Below are 1,695 nucleotides of genomic sequence, written 5' to 3' on the forward strand. Positions count from 1 at the left end.
TTCGCTAGTAATTTTGTTCTTGAATTATTCAAATCAAAAGTTGTGCAAACTCCTTTTAAGTTAAATTGCATTTCATTTACATAGTCCTGCATCATTTTTACTTTCATATAATTAACAATAGAAAATTATTCTAATTCTATAAATACAAGAAAAAAAATCATAATGGCAATTTAGGAATTGTGGTCATGGATAATTATATTATTGGAGTCTTCCATACGGCAATTTAGGAAATGCGGGAATGGATATAATCAGTTAGCAACAGTGACGCCTAACGCCTTATTCAAAGTGTTTGGGATCAACATATATGATAATTAAAATAAAAAAATCCAAAGTTATTTCATAATGAAAAACTGAGATAATATGCATGCATACCCTGTGCTATAAGGAGAACTCAATTTTAAAAATGTGTACATCAATCAAAGACTATAATTTTAATTAGCTTAACGGCACAAATGCAATTTCAAACAAACAAGACATCTGAAAATATCTATAGGCAGGGAAATAAAAAACAAGGAAGCAACAAAGAACTGAGAATCACCAAGCAAGTTTATCAATGAGAACTTTACCTAATTTTGTTCCAACAAGTATTACAGGAACAGTAGGGGCATAGTGCCTAAGTTCAGGAATCCACTGTAAATAAACACAAATATCAGCAAGATAATTATATAGTTAGTAAAAAAACTAAGACAGCGGAACAGACGCACAGAGAATCGGAGGGATTTTGTACCTTCTTGGAAATGTTCTCATAACTGGCCTTGCTGATTAGGGAAAATGCCAGGATAAAAACATCAGCTCCACGGTAGCTCAGTGGTCTTAATCTATTGTAATCCTCCTGGCCTATTTACAAAAGGAAAACTAAGGTTATAGGTAGCATGGGTTTCAAGAACAATATCTGCTTTTGACCCACCCCAGATATAAAAGCATAGAGCAAAGCAAATTGAAAGAGGGACAAAGAAGAGAAACATGGCAATTTACCTGCAGTATCCCATAAACCTAGGTTAACAGAGTTACCATCAACAACCACATTTGCGCTAAAATTGTCAAACACTGTTGGCACATAATCCTGTTTTCAAATAGATTTGCAATGATAAGAATTCATTAAAAAATGTTCACAAAAAATAAGATCATAAATAGATCAATATTTTCAAATAGATTTGCAATTTAACTTCATTCAGATGACTTGCATAATTTATACAATAAGAACCATAAGTTGGAAAAGTAGAAATGAAATGAGTTTGATGTAGGCCAAATTTGAAATCAAGGCCATAGCAAAAAAAAGTACAAGAATTTTACAAAATAAGCTAGTTGGCACCCACATAGTCGTTCTTGTATTATCACATGTAAGGTTATAATTTTAAATAATTCTTCCGCCAAGCACTAGTCCAGCAAAGCCAAAAGGTTAACGAAACTTCACATCTAGCATTCCCCTTATCGAACACTCAGTTTAATATAAAATGAGAACCTAAAGCATTCCACCCTCATTCAGTTAAGAAACCAAAAATGTTGAAAGGACTCCTCATAAAGCCTCCCCGATGAATCATCAACTTCCAGGAGCATAAAAGTTTGATATAATTCATCCGCAGGAGAACGAAAATAACAGAAATAACAAAACAGCATTGATGGTGAAGATCCCCAAACCCAAATCACTTGCGCAGCGAAAAACAATATATGACATAATACCAAGCAAATTATAAC

General features: G+C 33.1%; 1 protein-coding gene across 1 annotated transcript; it reads right to left on the bottom strand.

Annotated features, from left to right (window-relative positions):
• Positions 1-538: 538 nt before the first annotated feature.
• On the bottom strand, positions 539-1,063 carry LOC110113754 (rac-like GTP-binding protein ARAC4; the record flags this gene model as incomplete). The annotated part of the gene is made up of 3 exons (XM_020846428.1): positions 539-630; positions 728-837; positions 976-1,063. Coding segments are annotated over 3 exons (290 nt in total), but the record flags the coding sequence as incomplete, so codon positions are not given.
• Positions 1,064-1,695: the final 632 nt, after the last annotated feature.

The sequence above is a fragment of the Dendrobium catenatum genome, unplaced genomic scaffold (assembly GCF_001605985.2).
Source record: "Dendrobium catenatum unplaced genomic scaffold, ASM160598v2 original_scaffold_9623, whole genome shotgun sequence".
Classification (NCBI taxonomy): Eukaryota; Viridiplantae; Streptophyta; class Magnoliopsida; order Asparagales; family Orchidaceae; genus Dendrobium; species Dendrobium catenatum.